The sequence below is a fragment of the Eucyclogobius newberryi genome, unplaced genomic scaffold (assembly GCF_026437365.1).
Source record: "Eucyclogobius newberryi isolate DKJ021-1_F unplaced genomic scaffold, fEucNew1.0.hap1 SCAF_19, whole genome shotgun sequence".
NCBI lineage: Eukaryota > Metazoa > Chordata > Actinopteri > Gobiiformes > Gobiidae > Eucyclogobius > Eucyclogobius newberryi.
This window is the reverse complement of record NW_027315823.1, coordinates 33,888,482-33,912,059: the sequence shown is the minus strand read 5'-3', so window position 1 is coordinate 33,912,059 and position 23,578 is coordinate 33,888,482. Positions and strand designations below refer to the sequence as shown.

Sequence of the window (23,578 nt, the reverse complement as noted above, 5' to 3'; positions counted from 1 at the left end):
GGATAATTCAAGTTTTAGTGAAACTTTGCACAGATCAAAAATGATAAATCCACATTTGATTTGAATGACATAATGAAATGGTTAAACTTTTTTCAAACAAATGTTGTGGTTGGAGTCCACATGTACTGAACAGCCGGTTCAATTACCGTTGAGGAAGTTCCTCTGAGTCTCGAGGATCTGGACCACGTCGTTCCTCCAGGCGATCTGAACCTCGGGAGACGGAGAGGCCATGATGAACCTCGTCACAGAACCATTTGTACCACGCGAGGTCAGCACCAGACAGCAGGCGTCTTCATCCGACGGCTGCTCCACGCCCAAACAACTCACCTGCAGCAAACAGAGAGCACAGTGTCGCTACTCACGCTGAAACTGCAGCTTTAGATGAGTCTTTAGGGAAACTGTGAAAGCTTTAAACTACTGAATGTCTGAGCTAAAACAAAGACAGTGAATCTTTGAGACATTTAATGGACTGTAATATAATAATAATAATAATAATAATAATAATAATAATAATAATGAATTAGTCTAAATGGGAAGATGATTGAAATATCAATATTATAGTGAATGTTGGTTGATTTGACTGTTTTTAATATAGTTAAAAAATTGCTGCACAAACAGGTGACTGAAAATGAAATGAAAATTATAATTTTAAAAAATTATAATAATACATTTTATTGATATAATGCTTTTCAGGAAACTCAAAGACGCTTCACAAAACAATACAGCTTTTACAGCTGTGGCACACGTTTTTGGTTGAAAGATTCTACACTACACTTAAATCTTAAAGGTATTATGTGTCAGATTATGTTTGTTTGTTTGTACGTACAGTTTTTTGAGGCACAGCTTGCAAAATCTCAAGGCACACACTTGTATTCAATGTACATTTGTACTATTGAATTTAAAGTAATATAATTAAGTAATACTTAGCTGTAAAATAATAAGCCATCAACACTTAAGTTGGATTAACCATAAATAAGAGTTGGTCCGAACAAAATGTTATATTTTTGTAAGCCCAAAGTAATTATTTTAAATTCTTTGACAGTAAATAAAAAAGTTGACGGAATACAATTAAAACATGATGTCATTGTTGCACACTGTGTAATGTCCAAAGTGAAGGCACTAGCTTGTACCTTGATGCTGTTCTTGAAGGTGTAGCCGGGCAGAGAGAGGCCCTTCTTCTTGTCGATGGGCTCGCTGAAGATGACGAGTTGTTCGAACAGAAACACTCGCCTCTCGCGGCTCCGGTTCAGGACGACGGCCTCCAGCTCCTCCGTCACAGAGAAAGTGTCCTGCTGCAGAAGCTTCCCCTGCGCCGTGATTTTTCCCTGAAAACAGGTACAAAAAATTAAAATTAAATTCACTTTGTAATTGAGTGTTCGTATTAAAAATGCATCAGGCGATGTGTGCTTTGTGTAGGGTTTGGATGTCAAGATTATTAGGTTGATCAATAATCGAGATTATTCAGGTCACAACATAGTCGTATGAACCAAAAAATACACTTAAATGTAAAGCACTTTTTAGATGCCCCATCTCACGACCCTGACCTGTAGATCTGGATGGACTCTCTCTACACTAGATGAACGGCTCCTCATCTGTCTGGAGGAACTCTCTCTACACTAGATGAACGGCTCCTCATCTGTCTGGAGGAACTCTCTCTACACTAGATGAACGGCTCCTCATCTGTCTGGAGGAACTCTCTCTACACTAGATGAATGGCTCCTCATCGGTCTGGAAGAACTCTCTCTACACTAGATGAACGGCTCCTCATCTGTCTGGAGGAACTCTCTCTACACTAGATGAACGGCTCCTCATTTGTCTGGATGAACTCTCTCTACACTAGATGAACAGCTCCTCATCTCTCTGGAGGAACTCTCTCTACACTAGATGAACAGCTCCTCATCTCTCTGGAGGAACTCTCTCTACACTAGATGAACGGCTCCTCATCGGTCTGGAAGAACTCTCTCTACACTAGATGAACGGCTCCTCATCTGTCTGGAGGAACTCTCTCTACACTAGATGAACGGCTCCTCATCTGTCTGGAGGAACTCTCTCTACACTAGATGAACGGCTCCTCATCGGTCTGGAAGAACTCTCTCTACACTAGATGAACGGCTCCTCATCGGTCTGGAAGAACTCTCTCTACACTAGATGAACGGCTCCTCATCGGTCTGGAAGAACTCTCTCTACACTAGATGAACGGCTCCTCATCTGTCTGGAGGAACTCTCTCTACACTAGATGAACGGCTCCTCATTTGTCTGGATGAAATCTCTCTACACTAGATGAACGGCTCCTCATCTGTCTGGAGGAACTCTCTCTACACTAGATGAACGGCTCCTCATCGGTCTGGAAGAACTCTCTCTACACTAGATGAACGGCTCCTCATCTGTCTGGAGGAACTCTCTCTACACTAGATGAACGGCTCCTCATTTGTCTGGATGAACTCTCTCTACACTAGATGAACAGCTCCTCATCTCTCTGGAGGAACTCTCTCTACACTAGATGAACAGCTCCTCATCTCTCTGGAGGAACTCTCTCTACACTAGATGAACGGCTCCTCATCGGTCTGGAAGAACTCTTTCTACACTAGATGAACGGCTCCTCATCTGTCTGGAGGAACTCTCTCTACACTAGATGAACGGCTCCTCATCTGTCTGGAGGAACTCTCTCTACACTAGATGAACGGCTCCTCATCGGTCTGGAAGAACTCTCTCTACACTAGATGAACGGCTCCTCATCGGTCTGGAAGAACTCTCTCTACACTAGATGAACGGCTCCTCATCGGTCTGGAAGAACTCTCTCTACACTAGATGAACGGCTCCTCATCTGTCTGGAGGAACTCTCTCTACACTAGATGAACGGCTCCTCATTTGTCTGGATGAACTCTCTCTACACTAGATGAACAGCTCCTCATCTCTCTGGAGGAACTCTCTCTACACTAGATGAACAGCTCCTCATCTCTCTGGAGGAACTCTCTCTACACTAGATGAACGGCTCCTCATCGGTCTGGAAGAACTCTCTCTACACTAGATGAACGGCTCCTCATCGGTCTGGAAGAACTCTCTCTACACTAGATGAACGGCTCCTCATCGGTCTGGAGGAACTCTCTCTACACTAGATGAACGGCTCCTCATCTGTCTGGATGAACTCTCTCTACACTAGATGAACAGCTCCTCATCCCTCGGGAGGAACTCTCTCTACACTAGATGAACGGCTCCTCATCGGTCTGGAAGAACTCTCTCTACACTAGATGAACGGCTCCTCATCGGTCTGGAGGAACTCTCTCTACACTAGATGAACGGCTCCTCATCTGTCTGGATGAACTCTCTCTACACTAGATGAACAGCTCCTCATCCCTCGGGAGGAACTCTCTCTACACTAGATGAATGGCTCCTCATTTGTCTGAATGGACTCTCTCTACACTAGATGAACCACCCTCTCTCCTCCTGAGTTCCATCTGCAGCCGGTCCAGGTCTAAGGACAAGGGATTGTTCAATTGGCTGCTGATTGTTTCTTTGTTTGATTCTCTAACCTTCTGTTGGTTAGATCAACAATTCTGGAACATACATTTCCAGAATTCCAAAAACAAATTGAATGTGTTTTTATTCAGAAAGTTTGATTTTGTCAAGCTGGTCACAAAAATGAGGAATAGTAACATGTTAGACAGTGGGAATGAAGGAACATTAAGGATTATCCTGTTTTGGTCACAGACTCAACAGTTGTGAATACTCGTTGAATAATTGTATAAGAAAGATTGGATATTATGACATCCCTAGTCACCAGTGCAAAGTATCAATAAACAAGCTTTTAACATTTCAAAAAAATGGATCTCTGGCTCCTGCCCCCCACTGAGAGAGAGACATCAGCACATTCAGGACACGTCTCTATCTGGACACGGTGCATTGTTCTTCAGATAAAATAATATCCTCCATCCTCACCTCGAAGCCCTGGAGCCGGCCCACGTTCATCATGTCGTTACAGCGTTTTGGCACAAAACATGTCACTTCCACAGCTCTCTGGAAACACACAAGCAGTTTTACCGTCTTGGCACACAACTACAGCAGAATACAACTTCTCCAGGTGGAATAAAGGCATGATGATTGTTTTAGGTGGAGGATACAATTTTCTTTTTTAACAGCATTTATGACAACACTCTAGTAAACATTCAATCAAAAATAAACAAATTCTCATTTTAAATAAACACGTACCTGTAACTGCTCGACATTTCTTCCTGCTTTGCTGTAGTGTTTCAGAAAATCCTGATGAGAAAGTTAGTTCAAGTTAAACACCCTTTATTATAATAATGCATGTATAAAACACGTGCGCTGTGAAGTTTACCTTGAGCAATAGTTGATATTTCATGATCCTCTGAACAGGTTTGATGAGGAGGTCGTTCAACTGCAGCCGGTGACCGAGCTGCTGCCTCAAATCCTGACAAAAGAGACAAAAATAAACCATTCTGTCCATGCAAAAATACCATAATATTTAGGTAAAAATATGTGTGAAATAAATAAATGTAAACTGAAAACAACATTTACCTCAAAGAAGGTTTCAATAAACTCTGAGACGATGTATTCAGACTTGGGTTTGTTTTGGCAGTAGACGACGTACATGTGGAGACGTCTCTCCTGAAAATGATGGAGAGTGTTTAATAAAGACAGAAACTAATACAAATGCAGACTGTAAAAGTGAACAATGTGGCAATCTGACAAGACAAAATCAAAGACCTCATCTGGAACTAAGTCAATCTGCCAAACTGGAGCGATGGGTATATTTTGAGTCAATGATTTTTCATAATATATTTCATAACTTTATGCTGAAAATGTGAGTGACAGACAGATTTAACCAATCACAGTGGAGTTTGAACTCATGGAAGCTAAATATGAGGGCTTTAGATACCTCTTTTTACGAACTGTGTAAACATTTATTTTTGCTTTCTTCATTTTCAGATTTGACTTTTTTCATAAGTCAAATCTGCTATGCCCCAGGACAGACTGTAACAGCAGCTACAATTTAAATAGCTCTTCCTCCTTTCATGGTTTGAAAATCAGGTACGCCATGTTTAAATTGACAATATTACTTTATTAGGCCCGAGCCCCAGCAGGGGGAGGGCCTATTGCTCCCGCAACGCTGCCGAAGGCAGCGTTGCAACTGTCTGACCAAACATGCGGGCGCAGCCCGCATGTTTGGTACCCCGTCGCCCCTGGCAAGTACAGTGAACTAGCCCATGCCGAAGGCATGGATCATGCATACTTACTCCTGCTATGACAGAAATAGTCAACAATTAGTGAATGGGCGTAGCCCATTCACTAATTGTTGACAACAGCAGCGCGAAGCGCTGCATTCCTCCAAAAACCCTCCTGGCATCGTCCCGTACGCGAGAATCCATGCCGCAGGCATGGGCCATGCTTGTATCTGCTCAAATCAATGGAAGTCTATGGGGAGTGGGCGGGGCATCCCGACGGAATAGGGAGTGACGAGCGCGTAAGCGCTCGTAATGATGATTCCACCCCATGGCGGCATCGGGAAGGCTTAGAGCTTTCAAACGATGTATCATTTGTTGTTATAGTAAAAACGGCTATATTGTTTTTGCTAAAAATATTATTATTAGGCCCGAGCCCCAGCAGGGCGGAGGGCCTATTGCTCCCGCAACGCTGCCGAAGGCAGCGTTGCAACTGTCTTACCAAACATGCGGGCGCAGCCCGCATGTTTGGTGCCCCGTCGCCCCTGGCAAGTACAGTGAACTAGCCCATGCCGAAGGCATGGATCATGCATACTTACTCCTGCTATGACAGAAATAGTCAACAATTAGTGAATGGGCGTAGCCCATTCACTAATTGTTGACAACAGCAGCGCGAAGCGCTGCATTCCTTCAAAAACCCTCCTGGCATCGTCCCGTACGCGAGAATCCATGCCGCAGGCATGGGCCATGCTTGTATCTGCTCAAATCAATGGAAGTCTATGGGGAGTGGGCGGGGCATCCCGACGGAATAGGGAGTGACGAGCGCGTAAGCGCTCGTAATGATGATTCCACCCCATGGCGGCATCGGGAAGGCTTAGAGCTTTCAAACGATGTATAATTTGTTGTTATAGTGGAAACGGCTATATTGTTTTTGCTAAAAATATTATTATTATTATTATTATTATTTTTCTTGTTCTTCTTCAGCGCTTTGATCTCTAATTTGACCCCCTGAACATGCTCAAAAACTCACCAAACTTTGCCCAAAATTCAGAATCGGCGAAAAATTTTATTTTTTCTGGGCCATTTTTTTTTTCGTTAAAAAATGGCGCGACAGCGCCACCGACAAAAGTCAAAATACATTGCGCCTATGGGAGACGCCCCGAGGTCAACTTTGGCGTAAAGCTACGAAATTCGGGACACGCATTCCTCTCGTGAGGACGAACAAAAAAAATCATTGTGGCCACGCCCCCAGACTTACCCTATGGCCGCCATCTTCCTTTGAAAATGAAAATACGCTGTGTTAGTCATTTTGTTCACGTCAAACTTTGACGAACTCCTCCTAGGGCGTTTTGCCCACCGACTTCAAAATCGGCGGACGTCCTCTGGACAAGTGGGGCATCTAAAGTTATTCAATTTTTTGAGATACCTTTAACGGTCTGTGTGCGGCGCAGCCGCAAAGTTGGACAACTTATTTTGGAATATTGCAGATCTAAAAATTGCTCCCATTTGATCAAAACCAGTCCGATTAGGACCAAATTTGAATCAGTTGTTAAACTTTCTAGTTTGGACCAGTTTAGGCTGACAAAATTGAAATGGCCGCGATAGCGCCCCCTACAGAGTGACCTTTAAATTAACATTGAAGGTCAAAAATTAGTTTTACCAAAATTGTCTAAACTTTACCCAAAATTCTATTTTGCCGTCCCGATCACAAAAGCCAATCACAAAAATGCCTAAATTTTTACGGCGTAGTCGTAGCGATGACAGAAACCTCCCATGTTATCCCTATGGGAAAACCACCAAATCTCTCAAATTACCACATTTTTATGTTTTACACTTCAACGAACTCCTCCTAGTGCGTTTTGCCCACCAACCTCAAAATCGGTGTACGTCCTCTAGACAAGTGGGGCATCTAAAGTTATCCAAATTTTAAGGATAACTTTTACGGTCTCTGTCGACGGAGCCGTAAACGTTTCCCAGAATTCTGACTATTTGGCCTTCAGAGTGGCCTATAAACAATATAGTTTTTCCAAATGACATGATATTTTGAACAAAATTCTAATTTGCCATCCTGATCATAAAAGTATGAGAGCCAAAGTCATATTTTGTACGGCGTAACCGTAGCGATGACAGAAACATCCCATGTTATCCTTATGGAAAAATCGCAGAATCGCTCAAATCACCACATTTTTACGCTTCACACTTTAATGAACTCCTCCTAGGGCGATTGTCCGATCAAGTTCATATTTGGAGAATATCATCTACACAAGCGGGGCATCAAAACTTATCCATATTTTGATTCTAAGTGCTACAGTCTCTGTGTGGCGGACCCGCAAATATATGTCAGAAAACCGCGATATCTCTAAAATGACCACATTTTTATGCTTCACACTTTAATGAACTCCTCCGTGGGCAATAGCTCAATCAAGCTTTACTTTGGGAAATATCATCTACACACGCGGGGCATCAAAAGCTATCCATATTTATATTCCAAGTGCTACGGTCTCTGTGCGGCGGCGCAGCAAATTTGACTGACACTTGTGTTCATTTGCACTGGATTGGCCATGTCGAATGTGTCGCCGTCTGTCAAGTTCTTTTTTAATTCAAGACACAATAAGGGCGCCATCTATATCAAGTCGAAAGCGCAGAGTCGGAAGGCCGGCGGCCCGCGAGGGCCGTTGGATGCCGCTTGCGGCTTTAATTATTATTATTTTTCTTGTTCTTCTTCAGCGCTTTGATCTCTAATTTGACCCCCTGAACATGCTCAAAAACTCACCAAACTTTGCCCAAAATTCAGAATCGGCGAAAAATTTTATTTTTTCTGGGCCATTTTTTTTTTCGTTAAAAAATGGCGCGACAGCGCCACCGACAAAAGTCAAAATACATTGCGCCTATGGGAGACGCCCCGAGGTCAACTTTGGCGTAAAGCTACGAAATTCGGGACACGCATTCCTCTCGTGAGGATAAACAAAAAAAATCATTGTGGCCACGCCCCCAAACTTACCCTATGGCCGCCATCTTCCTTTGAAAATGAAAACAAGCTGAGTTAGCCATTTTGTTTACGTCAAACTTTGACGAACTCCTCCTAGGGCGTTTTGCCCACCGACTTCAAAATCGGCGTACGTCCTCTGGACAAGTGGGGCATCTAAAGTTATTCAATTTTTTGAGATACCTTTTACGGTCTGTGTGCGGCGCAGCCGCAAAGTTGGACAACTTATTTTGGAATATTGCAGGTCTAAAAATTGCTCCCATTTGATCAAAACCAGTCCGATTAGGACCAAATTTGAATCAGTTGTTAAACTTTCTAGTTTGGACCAGTTTAGGCTGACAAAATTGAAATGGCAGTGATAGCGCCCCCTACAGAGTGACCTTTAAATTAACATTGAAGGTCAAAAATTAGTTTTACCAAAATTGTCTAAACTTTACCCAAAATTCTATTTTGCCGTCCCGATCACAAAAGCCAATCACAAAAATGCCTAAATTTTTACGCCGTAGTCGTAGCGATGACAGAAACCTCCCATGTTATCCCTATGGGAAAACCACAAAATCTCTCAAATTACCACATTTTTATGTTTTACACTTTAACGAAGTCCTCCTAGTGCGTTTTGCCCACCAACCTCAAAATCGGTGTACGTCCTCTAGACAAGTGGTGTATCTAAAGTTATCCAAATTTTAAGGATAACTTTTACGGTCTTTGTGCGACGGAGCCGCAAACGTTTCCCAGAATTCTGACTATTTGGCCTTCAGAGTGGCCTATAAACAATAGAGTTTTTCCAAATGACATGATATTTTGAACGAAATTCTAATTTGCCATCCTGATCATACAAGTATGAGAGCCAAAGTCATATTTTGTACGGCGTAACCGTAGCGTTGACAGAAACATCCCATGTTATCCTTATGGGAAAATCGTAGAATCGCTCAAATCACCACATTTTTACGCTTCACACTTTAACAAACTCCTCCTAGGGCGATTGTCCGATCAAGTTCATATTTGGAGAATATCATCTACACAAGCGGGGCATCAAAACTTACCCATATTTTGATTCTAAGTGCTACGGTCTCTGTGTGGCGGACCCGCAAATATATGTCAGAAATGGGAAAACAGCGAAATCTCTAAAATCACCACATTTTTACGCTTCACACTTTAACGAACTCCTCCTAGGCCGATTGCCCGATCAAGCTCATATTTGGGGAAAATCATCTACACAAACGGGGCATCAAAAGTTATCCATATTTTGATTTTAAGTGGTACGGTCTCTGTGCCGTGGAGCTGCAAATATACTGTCACAAATGGGAAAAACGCCAAATCCTTGAAATGTTCACATTTACGCTTCACACTTTAACAAACTCCTCCGTGGGCAATAGCTCGATCAAGCTTTACTTTGGGAAAAATCATCTACACAAGCGGGGCATCAAAAGTTATCCATATTTTTATTCCAAGTGCTACGGTCTCTGTGCGGCGGCGCAGCAAATTTGACTGACACTTGTGTTCATTTGCACTGGATTGGCCATGTCCAATGTGTCGCCGTCTGTCAAGTTCTTTTTTTATTCAACACACAATAAGGGCGCCATCTTTATCAAGTCAAAAGCGCAGAGTCGGAAGGCCGGCGGCCCGCGAGGGCCGTTGGATGCCGCTTGCGGCTTTAATTTTACTTCCTTTCAAACATTTCACCTCATAGACCCTTAATTCAGCGCATTTCTCTGCCGTGGAGGAAGACCGTTTGTCCTTTTGCTCTAAATCTTAACTCGCTGTTTCTCATCACGAGTTATTTTCGTGTTTGGCCTTTGACTGAACTTTTGGAGCTCTAAATGAAGAACGATCAGCTTCAGCTGCCAAATATGGAAGACGTTTATAAATCTAGCCTCGGAGCAGAATATTTAACCTTCAGAGCGGTCTTCAATTAAAATCTTCGCTGGTGCAAAAATGTTCTTCTCCTGCAATGAACCTGACCATGTTTTAAGATGATAGCGAGTTCAGTTGTTCAGTTAAATCACTAAATCGGAGCATCTGAAGATTTTATTTGTATCACAGCTCCCACCCCTCATTTTATTACTTACAATCAGCACTTTGCCTCTTTATATGTGACCTTTGAAGCTGGAGTTCCTGACTTCAAAGGAGGACATATTTATTTAAATATATCTAACGTGTTCCTCGTTCGCACAAACCCTTTGTCACATTGTTAATAATCACACGACTTTGTGCAACAGCTTTTTTCAGACGGCCAAGTGAAGCTGGGACGGACCACCAAAGCTCTGCCAATCAGAGGGCTGCTTATGGCTCTAACGTCCGGGTTTATGGGAGATAAAATACTTTGTTTTTAGCTGCAGACAGTGTGCACCAGTCACGTTTAGTCACACAGAGTTAATTTTACAAGATGTTCTATGGGAAGTAACCATTATTTTAGTAGTCAATTTGTCAAACAGTTATTTTTATTGCACCTTGAGACTTTTTGACACATTCTCAACCAAATGAAGGTTGAAATTCACTGACTAAAGAATATTTACAAATAAAGTGTATTATTGATGACAATCTGAAATGGTTTATTCTTTTTTGACATTTTAATTCAATAATGCCACAGTTTTTGTTATACAAAGATTGTCTGTTGTGTGTTTTAGAGTCTGTATAGTCCACATAACAATCATAATCATTTTTTCTAATCCACTATATCCAGTGTTGCAGGACGTGTGAACAGGAGAGTTCACACGTCCCTCACACAGAGCACGATGACAGTTGAACATTGGGGAAAGTATTCTGAGTTCTGAAATGGCTGTGATTAATACCACTGATACTCTTGAAAGTGTATGGCTCAAGATTCTTTTATCATTTTCTTTCATCATTTCCAAATGTTCACTGAGAACTGAGAATGTTCTCAGTGAACAAAGCCTGAAATCTTGTCCTAAATTCTTTCCTCCCTGAGCCAGCGCACAGAGGCAGGATATGAACGTCACAAACTGCAGTCTTCATGCGTAGCCTCAGACCTTTTGTCCAGAGTCCAAATCTAAACAGTATTTTCTCATTGACACTCACATGTTTAATGAAGAGCTGTGCCAGACTGTCCGGGTCAGACACACACTTCTGCAGCTCTCCCAGGAAGTAACTGCAACGCACAAGCACACCAACGGGGGCAGAGCGTCAGGAAACTCAGGGAAACAAACAATGGTGAGAGCGGAAGTGTGAAACGTGAGAAAATGAACGCTCACTCTTTGTGCCAGTCGTAAATCTGGTGGATGTTTCCAAAGATGATTCTGTCTTTGCCCTTCATCTCTTCGGGGATGCCTTGGTTTGTCATCGCTGTCATGTAGCCCTGGAAAAAGAGTTGTTGACAAGAAATGAAAACTCCACTGTGCAAATGTAAAGGTCACAAATCTCCAATAATTTAAAGAGCAGATACAGACATCCCTGAGTCTCAGCACCACGAAGGACTCAAAGAAGTAAAGTAGTCGACCTTCTTTCAACTAAACACTAAAAATTGTCTGCCCTCAATAGTTTATGTAGGAATCTGCTCCTTCAAAGACACCATGCTGAGGCAGTGCATGTTGTTGTGTTCTTTTCCTACGTCTGACTGTGGTGTGCTGGTGAGAGGGGCTGATGGTGCAGGTTAGCAGCCTCACTTCTGTCAGGTACTGGCCACCATACAGTCTGGAGTGAATAAATATTGCATCGTAAAGCGCTTTGAGTATCTAGAAAGACAATACACAAGTCCAAGGTATTATTATTATTATTAAATAAATATGGAAAATTGTGGTGAGTTTAATTCATTTTATCTTAAGCCGTTTGATTAATGAAAAGAACAACAACTTTCAGGAAGTAATGCACTAACAAAACTTTTATTATTTCATGCTTTATAAATTAAAAGGGACATCAAATGTAAAACATGAGCTTTTAACCATGTTATAACAGTGTTTTCATATAATTTATTAATACTCATATTTTAATTTTGGTTAATTCATGTTTGACAAATCCTGTATTCTGCAAAGCAAAGCTCGAGTGCTCATAAAATGTCTGTTTTAACCTACCCCCTTTCTCCACTCACATTATTATTCAAAACAATTGTAGGCTCTGCGTCATACATACAGAAATATCACAATCTTTATTTCTTAAAATGTATTTTTAAAAACACATGAAAAACTGGTTTAATACTAAATACAATACAAGTTTAAAACAACATTTTAAATTAGTATATTCTGAGATCTTTTATGTAAATATAAAACCCACCTCCACGATGAGTCCCAGGTCTTCCACATAAAGCCTCTCCGTCTCGATCAGCTCCGTCAGCACATATCTGAAACCACAGATAAAAGTGTCAGGGGGATTTATCTTATGAAGTGGTTTCCTTCCTCCTGGAGTCACCCACAGGCTTTTCTCGTACGCCGCCGCTCTGGCCTCCTCCGTGTCCGCTGGAGACGACCACGGGCTCGATAAATCATCGTTCCCCGAGCTGTTGTTTTCACTTGGCAGCGCGGAGAGGCTGGTGTGGCTCTAAAGCACAGAAAAGTGATTAGAATCTTGTGTTTGCGGGTTTTCATCACATTAGGGACTGAAATGTGTATATCTTTTGCTTTGTGGGGACCAAAAATCAGATTCCTACAAGATAAATTTGACCAATGACATAGTTTAAAGTTAAGATAATGCATTTATTTATGTTGAGGTTCTGGTTTAGGTGAAGGTTAGGCAAGGCATCCTGGTTAAAGTGCCTTCGACAGGTTGGACCATTCATTGAACTAAAAATGCAGTTAAGATAAATATATTTAGAATTTTGCAAAATATTATACAAATGTTATCCCAGAATAGCACATTTTTAAGGTTTATAATTTCACTTCCTTTTTGTAATTGATGACATCACACTAGGAAATCACCCACCAAACACTGGGCAAAAACTCATCCAATGGCACACATTTAAATTCAAATTCGACAAATAAAAATACATGTGAGAGAGCCTTTATTTTGCTTAATGAATGACATTCATTCAACAAAATAAAGGCTGTTTAGAATGTCCAAAAAGTTTTTCCTTTTGTGTAAATTATGCATAAACTTGGAATGAGTATTCTTGGTGCAATTGTCATTTTATACAGATGTTTCAGTGTTTTCTCCACAAATACATACTCGATTGGTGTAAAAGTATAATTTATATGTACAACAAGTATCAATACACCAAATAATATAAAAATAAGGAAATTGTAAAAACCTCATACACACTTTAAGGTTGGGATTAGTTTAGTTTATTTAGTTTTAGTTTATTTATTTTCTTTCAAGCATAGTCAAATTATTTTTATTTACAATAATCCACAATGATCAAGTATTCATCAAAAGCATTAAAAAACAACACATTAAGCTTGAAAAGGACTGAGATGAAGTATAACGTATTATCTCCCACCCCTCATTACTTTCTCTAAAACTAAATTAAACTGCTTCCTTTTTCATGCTCATCATGCAGCGTATCAACTAAATTTATACACTTAACAACCAAATAAAATTATTAAGCAAGGTCTGTCCTTCTTATACTAAGATCAATAAATCTGTAAAACTCAAATAAGAAAGATGTGGACAATTTTGGACAAAGGTTGATCAAAAAAATCAAACGCGTAGGTAAAAATAACTACAAAATAAGTCAAATGTGTCTCAACCCATGAAAAAGAAAGAAAGTATAGGACAAAAACCCAGACTAAACAAGGATCACACCAGTATTATGACTAAACCAAGATTTAACCAGAATAAACCAAGAATACTTCAAGTACGATCACGGAAATGAGGCACTAAACTCTAAACCTGTTCAAATACAAATTAAACCAGGACTATATCAGGACTAAACAAACGGTCTGATTATTGAAATACATTTTACAGTCATACAATCATAATTACTTTACACACAGTCATTTTCCCAGCTTTCACAGATGTATTAGCCGTTTACGTTGCATCATTCTCCTCGATGTTTGGAAAGGCAGATAATTATGGGGTTTCATGAAAAATGAGGTGGTGTAAAATCTAAGATGGAAAAGTCGTTAGTATTTGAAGATATTGCTGATCTCTGGAAACATAAAGATGGAAAGATGGACACAGTCTGTTGTGTGATGATGAGGAGCTTTGGGGCAATGATGAGTAACTTTATTTTATAAACTGGTTTGGTCACAATTGCACTTGTTTTTGGAAAAGGTTTTTTTTGAAGAAAATACAACAAAAAAACATAATTACAGATAATTGCGGAAAGGTTTTAGTCCAGTCTCTTTATTATAAGAAAATAAAAGCTGCTTTGGGACTTCAGTTAGACATGATATTTGTTTTAATACATTTCAGAATATCTTTGTAGAGGTCTATACAGTGGGTTAGTTAGGGATGCTTAAATTATTGAGATACATTTTTGCAACTATAACTGGCGATATCTAAAAGTGCAAATTTTTAAAAAATCTCCGGAATTAAGGCAAATGTGAAACATCATGTAAAACTTGATGGAAGAGTTGGGATTCATCTCAGATAATCGCAAAATATGACAAATCAAGGTGTTTTTTCCCCCCCAAATTAAAACAACTTAGACACAATGAGTGATACCAGAGCTCGGTTTGAAGACATTTAAGAGCCATATTTTACATTATTTAGATTTTACTAGACAATACTCAAATAATATATATATATAGCCTCAAAATTGTAGGTATTGTAGGTAAAAGATATGTATGATCATACATATCTTTTCTACACTGGAAATACAAACTTGCTTATTTCTTGACGTAAACCTTTAGCATTTGGATCTGATGGCAGTTTATCATTGAAATTGTATCATGCTCTACACCTCATTTTGCATCCAGTCACCTCCATTTCACATTTGGAACATTCTGACCTCTAAAGGCGCTACAGGTTTACTCTGTACCACCAGTGCATGATCAGTGCTTGAATGTCGTTTTGAAGCTCATCTTTGCCACTTTTGCCCCGTCACTAAAATGCCACTCGCTGCTTCTCACTTATATAACGATCACCTAAAGCACAGGTCTAATGTGAATTTACCCATAATCCTCTGGATTTAGCTTCGTCCGACCACATCGTGTTCCCTCTGCTCTGTAATCCCAAACGCTTTTCTGGGTCAAAAAACTAACCCAGCGTTTATTATTTTACTGCCCTCACTGCTCTACTCCCGACAGCGGAGAAAAACGAACTTTCATGTCTTAAAAGTAGGTTAGCAGGTAAAAAAGTCATCCTGGTATGACAATGTTTATGTACTCTTGACTCCTCCACATCGGCCTCAATTCTTAAGACATAAACAATTATTGCACGCACGCACACACACGCATGCACACACACACGCGCACACACACACGCGCGCACACACACGCACGCACATTGAGAGTGTTCCTATAAGTTATCTGTTCTTTTTCTCTGTATCTACCTCTGTATCTACCTACGTTGCAACAATGGAATTTCCCCATGTGTGGACAATAAAGGATTATCTTATCTTATCTTATCTTACACACGCGCACACAGATACGCTCACACACACACACACACACACACACGCACACACAAACACGCACACACACACACGCGTGCACACACACGCACACACACACCCGCACACACATGCACGCATAAACACACACACGCACGCACAAACACGCACACAAACACACACACACATACGCACACGCGCACGCACACAAGCACGCACACACGCACAAACAGAGAGACTAAAAGTAGACTGCAGCACAAAAACATAAAGATATTGTCAAAAAAATTATAATTCAGGATCGGACCAGGATCAAACAGGATCAAACCAGGAAAAGTGTGAGTTCAGTTTCTGTTTACTGGCGATAATTTGAGGACTTTTTCCCATTGAAAAATATACTTAGTTTTGAATTGTGAATTGGTCACTTTGAAAAGCATTGATAGTTTTGTACATCGTTTGATACAAGTGTAATGAAGAATAAACATCATAAAGGCTTTTCGACCTTTGACCCTGACCCAGTTCAGACTCCACTTGATCAACAACAGATGCTCCGACACACAGTCCATCTGACTGAACTGAGAACTGTGCAACTCCTACTACTACTATACTATAACTACTACTACTACTACAATTGCTACTACAGCTATTAATACAGCTACTACTACTACTACTACTACAGCTACTGCTACAGCTAATACTACAGCTACTGCTGTTACTACTACTACTACTGCTATTGCTACTGCTGCTGCTGCTGCTGCTGCTGCTGCTGCTACTGCTGCTGCTGCTGCTGCTGCAGCTGCTACTACTGCTACTACTACAGTTACTACTACTGCCATTAAATTGTAACTATTCTAGCCTAGTTTTTCCCTCGGCAGGTTACACAGAAGACAAATACAATAAACTATAAACTTTTGACCACTTGTACAGCAAAAATAACACGGACTATACTCAATTGATACATGAGAAAGTGTGGGTGTATATCTAATAAAAACATTCTAGACCTTATGTTCTAGTGAATAACTTATTTAAATCAAACCACTATAATAGAGAATATAAAGGTATAAAGATGAGGCTCAGAGTAAATGCAATGACTCTAAACTCAGAATCAGCTATTTGACTGGTTTGCTCTTAATATTGGCCTTAAATTGACGTCTGTCTACTAAAACTACTTCAACATTAGCTTCTAAATATACTGTACATAACACAAAATGAAGCGGTCAGGGTTATTCATCTATATTGTTAAAGGCGGTATGAACGATTTTTCAGCGATTTGAGAACGCAGGCGGAAGAGCGCATGCGCACTTCCCCGTGCGCACTGATACAACACACACGTGCGTTTGTTCATTAGCGCGACAGAGTGCATCGCATCGCTGTCTCCCGTAGATTTCTGTCCACTTCTGAGTCCGCTCGAACTGTCTTTCTCCCTCTTCATTTTGCCCCGTACACTGAGGGAACTATATTATGATAGATCCATGCGCTTAGGCACGCGGAAACGTGGGCACGAACCGCACACGGCTGCAGGTGAGCGGTAGGTGCGTTTTATGATTGATACGTGGCAGGACTAATGACTTATCCACGCCACGAGGAAATCTGATAAAAAAATTGCTGAAAAAAATTGTCCATACCACCTTTAAGGCACAGTTTATTCTTATGAATCTTATGTACGATGTAATGTAAACTGTCCAGAGCTGACAAAATGGAAACATCAATGTGATTTGTTTCGACAAGAATTAAACTATAAGAACAGCACTGGACGAACTCGAGCAAATGGAATTGGAAAAACTTACACGGCTCATATTTGTAGACACCATAGTCATTGCAGTATATAAGCACTATGTGACACTACTTGTCTCCATGGAGATATTATTGCGTGGCCTGGAATATTCCACAGTATGGCAATAAACATTGCAGGGCTCAGATTAAGGATTTTCACTTGTATAGCGGTGCTGCTAAACAATCCGTTAATTTTTCGAAATTTGCATAGCAAAACACGAAAGTGACTAACAATCAATATTTTCCATTGATATAACACGATTATTTATTTAAAATGTATTTGTAAACATTCTATTTTTAAAAAAAAAACTCTTAACAAATTAACTTTTGAACACTTTTTAAAAACATTTTTCTTTAAATAAAACAGAAAACTTGCAAATAAAATTAGTTGTTGAACAAATGAATCAACACAAAGTCAGATGGCCTTATTTACAACTTTCTTCCATATCATCATCAATCAGATTACTATTTGCAGGAGTCTCATTTACATATTAATAGTCAATACACTCACAAAAAATATGTAATAAGCTTCTGATGGAAAAATAAAGGTTGCTGTGGTGTCTATCATGGTGTATTTATTGTGTTATTCAAATTGTACCGCTCTATTTGACGTTCAATTCCATTTTTCGTTTTGCTATTTGATGACGGTTCCTAAGTACTCTCGACACCGCTCCGGCTGCACATTTGATGACGGTCCCTAAGCACTCGTCTCGACTCCGTCTGTACATTCGGATCAGTGTAATTCGCTGCGCCCAAAATACACATCTGATTGTTAAAAACGAGGTCTTAGTCACGTGGCAGTGTAAATATGAGTATTTTGGCATGTGTATGATCTGCAAAGACTTTTGCGTTTAGGAGCTATTGACCTCGGAAGTCTGAATCTGACGCTAACTTTACCGCACGTGGCTCCTCCCACTTTCAGACTCTGATCTGTGACAGCAGCGGGACTCGTCATGTCCACACAGCGTCCTACATGTGTCAGGCCGTTATTGACGATCGATTGACGAGTGATCAGTACTTTTAGGCGCTTTGGTTAAACAATGGAACACGCATTTTTGTATCGCAAAAGCTGCGATACAAAAGCCCTTTTTTCTGACGAACACATCGCATTTGAGAAAAATTGCGTCGCATTTTGCGATGCGATACCGCATATTCTGAACCCTGCATTGCCATAACAACTACTTTCTTGCATTTTTGTAATTAGACCTGTTTATATTGCTCAAAAATACCTTGATAATTATTTGTTTGTTACTATTTGCAGGGTCGCCTTTCCACAGATCTGACCTGTGTAGGGATCTGCAGATGACCTCTGAATGTTGCCATGGTGACAGGAATGCGGGCTAAGATGGTACCACGTACCACCCCCACGTGGTAATGTATGGCATCTCTGCAGGAGCAGAGACAATTTGAACGTTGGAAAGAACTTCTTCCATCAAATGACTTTTGGATTAAAATGAACTCAGAGAGTCATTTTCTCTCCAAAGCAAAAGCTAAAACGCTAAAAAGACTATGCTTTTTTTGTAAACAATCATCTGGTTACAGACTTTGTCCACAAGTGAATTTACTGTACATAATGTTATTGTGTTCTGCATGTTCATTTTACTGTTTTATAACTTGTCTCGTGGATAATTATTAATTTTACCTTTGTAACTATTGTGGCCTAATAGCCAAACAAAGAGCTGCATTATTCCAGACCTTCTGCCCTGATCAAGCTCTGACAGCGTGTGTGCTGATTGGTTGAAGTTCAACGCCCGCAGGGGTAAGTCAGAGAGAGAAAGAAGACAAAGGCAGTTCCATTCAGTTTTCCATCTGAGCTCCACCAGAGAGTTCCATCAAGAGGTCCATGAGATTGGATCCCGGGAGATGAGGGCTCATCTCTGGCCTAGCGATGCTAAGCTAAGCTACAGAACAAAGACATTCCAGAGACACGCCCGCGGAAGCTAACTTTTTTCTCCCCTAACTAAGAATTCTGTGCCCGTTTTTAAAAGTGATTGAGACTGCATCATGCAAATCTTAAGCAAAGGACCTTTTTGCAATTTTTAAAGTCCAGGAGAGTCTTTTTAGACCAGTCTAAGCGGTGAATCAGTGCAAAGGCCTTTTTTTCTGAGGAATGCCTCAGAGCCAAGGAGAACGCAGATCACTGAACCTGATCCAGTGCTTCATTGGCCTGACACTGTGAGAGCCTGGAGCTCCAGAGCAGCCGTACTTTGGGCAGCGTGTGGACTGAGCTGCAGTGTGACCCCTGAGTGAACCCTGGAGGCGACACGGACAAACAGGCCCTAACCCTAACCCTAATCCTAACCCTGGTTCCGTTCGTATAATGCACTTCACAGAATGGCTGATAATATCATCTTAGAATTAACTCTAACACACAATTAGATAGATCTAGAACAATTATGTCTAGCGTTTCCATCTGTTATTGACTCATTTGCATATTCCAAATGTATATATCTGTTTAATTATTTGGTCAATAAATCTTCATAAATCACATTTGGTAAAGTGTTAATTCATTTCCAGAAATGGGGTCAATGTCAATGTTTAGATATAGAGTTGTTAAATGCCGAATATACGGCTGGTGCCCCAACTTACTCTTGAAATATGATATAAAACATACCCACACCTTATGCAGTGTGTCATGTTTGAAATCTTGAACAATTCTTGAATCAATATTAACCTTGAATGTCCCCCTCTTTCATAAGTGGGAGCCAATGAATAACCTTACAGTACTTGTAGTAAGAATACCCTACACCTGTAACATGGCCTAGTGGCGTAAATCTTGAAATTACATCATGTACAAACTATGAAATTGATGTGTAGTTGTTTCAAAGTGAATGTATTTATGTGCATTTAAGGTGTGTGGCTACAATTAACATTAAATTTATGTCTTGAGGATGTGCAAAATTATAATGTTTTTAACCCAAAAACGGCCAGAAACATTTACTGTCAAGATTTAATTTAGCACATTTCTACGGAGAGTAAAAATATAATCCGATTTTTGTGTCCCAAATAGAAAACAATTCAGAGAGACAAAAATGAGAGTAAAATGTGTCATTACTGGGCTTTCTGTGGCTGTTCCCTGCAGGAGGTCGCTGAAGTAGTTCTGACTCGACGTTTGTGTGGGAGAAGGAGAGGCTGGACTCAAGGAACCGTCTTTAAACATCTGACAAACACAAGAAACCAGAGAGAAAGTCACAAATAAAAGCCAAAATGTTTAGCCCAGAGATGTCCCAATACAATCATGTTAAATGTCTTAGAGGCATTTCAATCATCTAATCAAGATCAATGAGAATCAACCGTTTGCGGTCAATTGATTTTTACCAGTTAAGTTATTTTTTTGTCACTCTTTTTATACAATGGATTAAATTTCATAATATTATCAAACTATATTATCATTATTAGGCAATTACAATGTACGGCTCAGAGAATAAAGATGTTTTAAGTGAAAAGGTAACAAAAAAATAATATAACGCTGACACTTTCAATAAACTCCCGGTGAAAATAACTTATTCTAGATCAAGCATAATCTCAAAAACATTCACATTAAGACAATATTTACAATCAAATAAAAACATGTATTTCCAATGATGGGTTTTATTTTCAACATTGTCATTGAGACAAACATGACTTTTATACTCTGTTGGGTCTGGTTGAGTCATTACTTGTGTCTGTGAATATGAAATAGTAGATCATTTGTATAAGTTATAGGTTCCTGTTTGGTTTATCACTTGGCAATATATTGAAATGTCATGACTGTTGTTGTGAAAATATGCAGAATTTAAATAAGTATATTGTTTATTGAACAAAAGGTTTAAAAGAAAAATTGCAAAAAAGTTATGTTGTAAACTTTAGTATATGGTGAAATTTTAATTAATTTGACAGACATTTCACATTTGTCCGATGACCACAACTAATACTTTGAAAGACACATTTCTGTTGGCTTGACATAATATCATCTGAATATCATTATCTAGATATACATTTTTTGTCAATAACGCACACACTATTTGAAAGCATAATTGAGTATTGTAGATTCCCTCATTGCCACAGTAACGAGCGTCTCCTCACAGTGTCTCCAGACGGGATGATGACTGAATAGTTGTGTTTCTGGGTCGTTGCCTCCCCGTCTTCCTTCAGGCTCATTTGTTTCCCCGGCGACCCGGGCTGACTCTCCACGCTGAGCTTTCGGATGGGGTTGGAGAGCCACTTCTTCAGGGCATTGACGGGGCTGTGCGTTCCCCCCGACAGAGACTGAGAGCAGGGACTGGAGCTGCTCAAGGTCGGCGGAGCAGTGGAGGGCGCCATGCTACCATCGCTGCCCGCAACAGAGTACGATTCTGCCAGAAAGAGACAAACAGGCGTAAGTTGAAGGGGACATATGATAAATCTACTTTAATTAGATTTAACTTTGTGACAACAGTTTCCTCATCGTTGGTGTAATCAAAGTTGCTTTAGATTGATTACGGTAAATTAGAGTTAATCCGGTTTTATCTTGCAAATGAGGCTCATTCCTATTTTCACTATTTTGGACTTAGTGAGCCTTAACTTTCTCTCTGGTCTTGTCTTGTTTTTGTTGTTTTAAATTTTTTCAAAGTTTTGAACAGGAGTCAATTATAATCATTATAAACGTAATCAATTCATCTTCAGCTTCAGCTTCAATTCATTCATCATACAGACAATGAATCATCATGCTGTAAAGAATAGAAAAGATACCTTGATAACCTGAGAATCTGCTAAATAAAAAAGTAAAAATAAACAAACAACAATTATCCCACATACAAGCCAATTAGTCTTAAATGGTACTTTTTTGAAGTTTATTCTGATTGTTTTGTTTATATAAAATGCTGTGTAACAATGGCATCAAACAGCTGATCCACAATCGTTTGATCAATTGACAACACTTATGGTTAGTTATTTGACTGAAAGGATTTTATCTGCATTTTATAGTGATTCTTTGGATTTTTATATGTTCGTATTGTGAGTTTAATGCAACTTTCTTGTTCTCTAACGCAGTGGTTCCCAAAGCATAATTTAATTTTAAAATTATGACACTGTATTACATCTTCTTGAAACTGGCTCAGATAACATAATAAACTACTCAAATATATACAAGTATATCTAATTTACTGTGAGGGTACAGAGTCAGTTGTATGTTTATTTTCGGGGTCCCAGCCTGAATTATTAATTAGTTATTGAATTAGCCTGTGTATGAGTTGTGCTCTACAAATAAACTTACCTTGTCAATTAACTAAATAAAGAATCTGTACTGAAAGAATCCATATTAAAGACTCATTACTGACTTTGAGAAGAGAAATACATTTCTGCTGTATTTCTCCATCCAAATCCAACATTAAAAGCACCGGCCCAGTTGTGTTTTGATTTCAAACATGAACCACGCTCAGTAATCCTGACCAAGATCCTCACTCAATATGTATGTTTATGACCAATTTCACCAATTTCCAACATAAACAGAATCAAACAAGCAGCAGAGAGAGGACGAGAGAAAAACCTGTCTTGTTTTCTAATTATTCATTTGACATTTGTTTACCCAGGAAGTTGGCTTTGCAGAGGATTCCTTGTCCTGGGGGACCCTATTGTATATGAAATAGAGGAAATTGTACGCAGACAGACGGGGGTTGTGCCTCCCAGAATCGAACCTAGAACTTTCTTTCTGTGAGGCAAGAGCTGCACCAATGTGTTGCCGAAGTACAATATAAAATCTCCAAAGAAACATTAAAAATCACATACGTTTACAGTTAAAGCGAGGCTCATCTTATTCAGAACCAGTTTAAAACCTTCAATGTTTCACAAAGAGTCCGTGGATAATTGTCCTCACAAACTATTGGCAAATATTTTAAACATTTGTCCATCCCTTTTAATATCCAAATATTGTACACAAGGCAATTCAAAGTGCTTCACACAACAGGAAAAACATATATTCAAATCACAAAGACATGACAGAAAGAGGACTTAGGACTGATAATCATACTAAAAATCAAACCAACACGGGGCCCTGTGTAAAAACAGCCTCCCCTAGTGTTATTTCTGTTGTCACAATACACAGATGGGAAAACAAAATGCGAGTAAGGCTGCCCAATCTGAGAAATTTGATTTATATTCCATTTGAAAAGATAAGGCCCAGTCCCACTGAAACTAGTCTCAAACTTGTGTGCTAAAAGACAGATCCTTATGTAACAAATC

General features: G+C 39.8%; 1 protein-coding gene across 2 annotated transcripts in view; it reads right to left on the bottom strand.

Annotated features, from left to right (window-relative positions):
• Nucleotides 1-23,578, bottom strand: part of arhgef25b (Rho guanine nucleotide exchange factor (GEF) 25b) — a 60,059-nt gene that overhangs the window by 10,752 nt on the left and 25,729 nt on the right. For both annotated transcript variants that reach the window (XM_072452748.1, XM_072452747.1), the window contains 12 exons: nucleotides 21,446-21,714; nucleotides 20,436-20,540; nucleotides 12,533-12,657; nucleotides 12,394-12,460; nucleotides 11,379-11,482; nucleotides 11,206-11,275; nucleotides 4,537-4,626; nucleotides 4,337-4,429; nucleotides 4,207-4,257; nucleotides 3,937-4,014; nucleotides 1,131-1,325; nucleotides 147-327 (listed from right to left, as the gene is read on the bottom strand). In XM_072452748.1, coding sequence (XP_072308849.1) covers nucleotides 147-327; nucleotides 1,131-1,325; nucleotides 3,937-4,014; nucleotides 4,207-4,257; nucleotides 4,337-4,429; nucleotides 4,537-4,626; nucleotides 11,206-11,275; nucleotides 11,379-11,482; nucleotides 12,394-12,460; nucleotides 12,533-12,657; nucleotides 20,436-20,540; nucleotides 21,446-21,714 — 1,428 coding nt within the window. The remainder of the gene's footprint in view (nucleotides 1-146; nucleotides 328-1,130; nucleotides 1,326-3,936; nucleotides 4,015-4,206; nucleotides 4,258-4,336; nucleotides 4,430-4,536; nucleotides 4,627-11,205; nucleotides 11,276-11,378; nucleotides 11,483-12,393; nucleotides 12,461-12,532; nucleotides 12,658-20,435; nucleotides 20,541-21,445; nucleotides 21,715-23,578) is intronic.